This window comes from Suricata suricatta, chromosome 17 (genome assembly GCF_006229205.1).
Source record: "Suricata suricatta isolate VVHF042 chromosome 17, meerkat_22Aug2017_6uvM2_HiC, whole genome shotgun sequence".
Lineage (NCBI taxonomy): Eukaryota > Metazoa > Chordata > Mammalia > Carnivora > Herpestidae > Suricata > Suricata suricatta.
This window is the reverse complement of record NC_043716.1, coordinates 22,203,217-22,209,362: the sequence shown is the minus strand read 5'-3', so window position 1 is coordinate 22,209,362 and position 6,146 is coordinate 22,203,217. Positions and strand designations below refer to the sequence as shown.

General features: G+C 43.8%; 1 protein-coding gene across 1 annotated transcript; it reads left to right on the top strand.

The window, feature by feature from the left end:
- Positions 1–3,327: 3,327 nt before the first annotated feature.
- On the top strand, positions 3,328–5,241 carry LOC115282320 (C-C motif chemokine 3-like). Its single transcript, XM_029928291.1, has 3 exons — positions 3,328–3,505; positions 4,177–4,291; positions 4,759–5,241. Exons 1-3 carry the CDS (start codon positions 3,430–3,432, stop codon positions 4,847–4,849), a joined length of 282 nt encoding a protein of 93 aa, XP_029784151.1. The 5' UTR covers positions 3,328–3,429; the 3' UTR covers positions 4,850–5,241.
- Positions 5,242–6,146: the final 905 nt, after the last annotated feature.

Genomic DNA, 6,146 nt, shown 5'->3' with positions numbered 1-6,146 from the left:
AATAGAAAAGTGACCAATTCCATCTGCATGATCCCGGGAAAATCATTTCACCTGGGAACATCAATTTACCACCTCAGAAATTTCTAAGACCCTTTCAAGCAATTCAACCATCCAAAGGCCCCCTAATATTATTCATTTGACATATACATATTAAGCACATGTTTTGCATACAAGTATAGTATTTTCCAATCCACTAAAAGCACATATGACAAATGGCTATTTACTGATTCGGGAGTTGATATGGAAAGACTTACAAATATACAGACACTAAGAGAAAATTTTATACTCAGTAAAGCACTTTTATTTTTTTAATGTTTTTTCTTTATTTTTGAGAGACAGAGGCAGCGTGAGCAGGGGAGGGTCAGAGAGAGAGGGAGACACAGAATCTGAAGCACGCACCAGGCTCCAAGCTGTCAACACAGAGCCCAACACAGGGCTCGAACTCACGAGCCATGAGATCATGACCTGAGCCAAAGCTGGACGCTTAACCAACTGAGCCACCCAGGTGCCCCAGCACTTTTATTAAGAAGGACAAAAATATAAGGAATAGACAGACAATTCATCGTGTTAAATATTTATTTTTGAGAGAGAGAGAGAGAGAGAGAGAATGTGGAGGGGAGGGGCAGAGAGTGAGGGAAACACAGAATCTGAAGCAGGCTCTAGGCTCCGAGCTGTCAGCACAGAGCCCGACGTGAAACTCGAACTCACAAACTGTGAGATCATGACCTGAGCTGAAGTCGGATGCTCATCCAACTGAGCCACCCAGGTGCCCCCAATTCATCATGTTATAATCATCATGGGCCAGCATTTAGTTTAAATTAACCAACAAAATGTGATGTAAATTTGGTTTAAAATTAACAGGACATGGTCTAAATGTCTGCAGAGAAATTTACATAAATAACTATAATGCAACGGAATGAGTGCTGTAATTATAGAGGTGGGCAGTAAGGCCCATTATCAGGAAACTGGTTGATTCAGCAGTTTCCATTTCCTTTTTCTGTCCCTCTCAACTCATAGAATCCAACGCTCAGAAACTGAATCACAAGTTTGAAGGGGGTTCCCCAAGAAGTGAATGAATGAGTGCAATTCAGGGTATCAACTGAGAGCTGGGGCACAGGGGATGGGGTGGGAGGCACTGTCTGTGATCTAGAGTTTCCAGTGAAACCAGTGAGAGACTCCTTTTTTGGAATTGACAGTAACAAGGGAAGACAGACATTGAAGCCCCAGGGAAACCTGCCATTTTCCTTGATCTTGCCTTTCCCTTTCTCAGGACCAGCATTAGCAATTGCAGGGATAGAATAAAAAGATAGACCATGTGTTTTCAGAGCAGGAACTTTACAGACATGGAAGGACAGAATTCCTATGATGTGATCTCGCTTTGCTTATATCCTCTTTCCTCCAATGTTCTGGTCCCTTTTGGGGGACTTTAAAGCCTCCTGGTTTGACCCCAGTTTAGCTTCATTGTCCTTATTTGCTCCAACAAACAGCAGCTACACTGAACTACTCACTCTTCCCTCTGAACCAGCAAGTCCACACCTGTGACTGCACCAGCTGGGCATCTATTGCCACCTCATTTCTATATGTGCACCTTTTAAGACCCAAGCAAAGTACCATCTTTTCTGTGAAGACTTCATAACTCCCTCCTCCTGGTGCTCTCTCTCTTAAAAAAATTATTTTAGCCTAAAAAAAGAACTAAATATTTCTCATTATAAAATATGAATTACATGTATTAATTATTTAATAATAAAATAACAATAGAAAAGAAAGAATATCAAGATCTGGCTGAGAAAGTCAACCCTTTTCACATCACTAACATTATGAATTGAAAAGAATAAGAAAGGGGCACCTGCGTGGCTCAGTCAGTTAATCATCTGACTTTGGTTCAGGTCATGATCTCACAGTTTGTGAGTTCAAGACTCGCGATGGGCTCTGTGCTGACAGCTCAGAGCCTGGAACCTGCTTCAGATTCCATGTCGCCCTCTCTCACTGTTGCTCCCCCACTCACAGTCTGTCTGTGTCTCTCTCTCAAAAATAAATAAAACATTTAAAAAAATTTTTTTAAAGAAAAGAATAAGAAAGCGGTTTGAATTTGGCATTATTTATGTAAATATTACACAGATTTTTAAAAATAGTTCAGAGAAGTGGAAATCAAGACTTCATTTTAACAAAGGCTATTGGACAGAAATATTAGTATATCAAAATTTTCTTTCAAATTTGACGATCGCTAACAACTTACTTTCCAAATGGTTATATTGTAAATGTTTTAAAACAAAATGTGCTCATAAATTGATAGGCTGACTAGGAAGGTAATACATAGATAAAAATATAACTATTGTTGATACTTTGGGGCATTTATTCCTGGTGCTTTTTTATTTTTTCCTTGCCTAGTGTTCGCATATATAAGATATATATATATGTATACATAGTTACAATATTTGTCACATACATGTCACATATATACATATATTTGTATAATTCTTCATCTTGTACAATTTTTCCGATGTTATATATATATATATATATATATGCTATTTCACTTCATTCAGCTTAAGGGCTTAATAAGAAACAACCTAGTGTTTACTTTATCATTTCCTAATAGAGTAAAATTTAGATTTTCTTCTTTTAGAATCATAAATGATCCTGAGCCAGATATCTTTATGTTTCAAAATGCCTCTGTGTTTGGGTTTGTTTCTTTAGAACTCTTTCCTAGAAATACTTTTTCTAGGTTAAAGGGTCTAAATATTTTTAGGCTCCTGAAGTATTAACACCCACATCTAATATAGCTTTCTGATCCTCTTCTAGTGTTAACCCAATGCCTCTAGTCACTCAGTGACTGTTTGATGACTGTGCAGGCGATGGAGAATGACCTCATGCTTCCTAGTCCCCTCGCGGGGATTCCTCAGTTCGGTTCCCTGCATCCAAGGGAGGCATGTGCCGCCCTCTGCAGCACTGTGCAGTTAGGGCAGCTGAGGAAGCACAGAAGGCTCGGCTGTGTGGGAAGGACCCGGCTGGAGACCCCACCTATAGATCAGTTCTTATGGGAAGGGACCTGCTAAGAATAGCCATGGGTCAACACACAGCCCTTTCCTCCTGGGCGTTGGGGGGTGGGGGTGGGGGGACCATTTCCTCACAGAAACCAGAACAAGTCATGAGTTACAGGCTGAAACTTATAGCTCAGAAAAGCTATTCTTGGATATCCTGAACCCCTGTGGTCTCCCGGGACCCGAACTTGTGCAACATTCAGCGTGACAACACCACTGTGCTTAAAAATTTCCCTCTCCACCCCCGGATTCCATTTCCCCTTTCGCCAGGGCTGCCTATAAAGAACGGGGGAGATGGCTTCACCCTTCAGAAGGACGCAGGCAGCAGCGGGCGCCCAGGTCCATCTCTGCGGACAAACGAGCCACACTCCATCCTCTACTCTGCACCATGAAGGTCTCCGGGGCTGCCCTCGCCATCCTCCTCTGCACCATGGCTCTCGGCAGCCAGGTCTTCTCTGCACCATGTGAGTCTGTGTTGCTGCAGCTGTCCCCACTCTTTCCCCACAGTCAGACCACATAGTTCTATCTTGCAACCATAAGAGCCCCTAAGAGAAAATAGAGAACTTCTCAAAGGGCTACCAAACATCATGTCTTTCTCTTCAAGACTTTTGTTTTCATCTTTATAAAGGGATCTTAGCTGTGGGGTAGGTTCATTTTACAGATGGCAAAATAGGGACCTAGACAAATGAGTTTGCAAGAGGCAAGATTCAAGCCTGGTGACCTCCTGGGGAGGGGATGTCATTCTTCCTCTCATTCACCCTAGGACCCCCAGAGCTCTGTCCCTTGGATATTGTACAAGAGATGTCCAAAGTTTCTTTTTAACCAGGGCATTTCTTCTTGAACCAGGTAAAATTTCCAGAGGGAGATGAGATAAGAAGGCAGTGTGCTTGGGTGTTTGGATCACATTGGGAAAGAGAGCCCACAACAAAGAATCAAGGAGAAAGAAAGATACAGACAGACCAGGACAGAGGCAGGGATATTCCTAGGCAAAGATGCCCAGCACCTTCCATTAACTCTATCCCCCAGCCCACACCCTGAGAAAAGCTGTTTTCCTCTGATTTCAAGGTCTCCAATCTCAGATCTCATTTTTCCTTCTGAACTGTGACTCAGGCTTGTTCTCTCTCTTCCTCCACAGTTGGTGCTGACACCCCAACTGCCTGCTGCTTCTCCTACGTCTCCAAGCAGATTCCACGCAAGTTCATTGCCGACTATTTTGAGACCAGTAGCCAATGCTCCGAGCCTGGTGTTATGTAAGTGCCAGTCCTCCTGCCTACTTCTGGGGAGACAGGGAGGGCAGGGAAGCACCCAGGGGCATAGACTGGTCAGAGGTACCATCCTGGAATGGTTCAGCTCTCTGCAGCCAATAAGTATGTAGGACCCAGGTCTCTGAGGTGTGACCTGACTCAGCCAGAGGCTTGCAAAGTCAGGGAGGGTTGACCCACCCCAGAAGGAAAGGAGGGAAAAAAGAGGTGGGTATCAGGATCCCCGGGGGGGGGGGGGGGGGGGGGGGGGGGGGGGGGGGGGGGGGGGGGGGGGGGGGGGGGGGAGGTGCTGAGTCAGTGAAAGCAGCTCTCTAGACTGAGATAGGTAGAGGCTCCTTGAGAAAGTGGGCATGCCCTGAGCTGCCCAGGATAGAAAGTGGGGTGAAGGGCCAGGCTGGACCCAGGATTCTCCTGCTGGTTGCCTCAGTATATAATCCTTCCACCCTCCTCCACAGCTTCCAAACCAGAAGAGGCCGGCAGGTCTGTGCCAACCCCAGTGAAGCCTGGGTCCAGGAATATGTGGCCGACTTGGAGCTGAGTGCCTGAGTGGCCTGGAAGCTTTGAGAATCCAGTGACCTTGGTTGGCTGACCAGGGAGCAGAGGTCTAAGCCTTGGAAACACCCCTGTAACCTTCACAGCTACCTCTCCTGTGGGCTGGTTGTTGCCAAACAGCCACACTCTGGAACTCTTTTAACTTAAATTTCAACTTATTTATATTATTTAAATTTTGTTATTTATTTTCAATGTCATAGTCTGTTGGGGACTGTTTGCTCTGAGAGATCCCAAGAAGCCTTCTTCATTTCTTCCCCACCCCTTTGGTGATTGTCATAGTTTATTCCAGGTAGAAGTGGCACCAAAACCACCAGACTGACATATGTGTATTGTTCAGAGCTGTGTTTAGCCCGAAGAAATAATAAAGATGATCTTTGGAAAGGAAACTGACATTGAATTTGGTTTTGTTTATCTGGGAAGTTGGAATCACTGGTCGAAAGGCAAAACATGGGCAGATGTGAAATGAAGGGAAATTGGAAAAGATGGAAGGGGAGAGAGCACACTCTGCTTTACACTGGAGCCACATCTCCAGATCATTGGAATTAAGAATGTTTCCTAATCAAATCATAATACACATACTCTAGGAAAATTCATTACAGCAATGGATATCATCAAGAAAAGTATTCATAATGCGTAGTTATAATAAATTAAGCTTTCTTTTAAAAAATGTTTTAGAATGTATTTATTTTTGAGAGAGAGAGAGAGAGAGAGAGAGAGAGAGAGAGAATCCTAAGCAGGCTCTGTGCTGTTAACCCAGAGCCTGATGCAGAGCCCAATGTCACTGTGAGATCGTGACCTGAGCCAAAATCAAGAGTTGGTTGTTTAACCACTGAGCCACCCAAGTGTTCCTAAATCAAGCTTTCTTAATAACAATTACTAACATATTTGAGATCTATTCTAGGTTGAGTGCTTTTATGCAGTGTCCATTTGATACACACAATGACAGTACAATTTAAGTACCGTTAATACCCTCATTTGATACAAGAGTAAAAACTCCAGCTGGGCTCAGAAAGGTTACATAGCTTGGCCAAAATCACACAGTAAGTAAATGGAACACCTGAGTTCCAAAACTAGACTTTGATGTAACTACAGACTCACTCTTTTTTTTTTCCCTCTCTCCATAATATTTTATTGTCAAATTGTTTTCCATACAACACCCAGTGCTCTTCCCCTTAAGTGCCCTCCACCATCACCACCACCTCTCTTCCCCCCTCCCCCCTCCCCCCACCCTCAGTTCATTCTCAGCATTCAATAGTCTCTCAAGTTCTGCATCCCTCTCTCTCCCCAACTC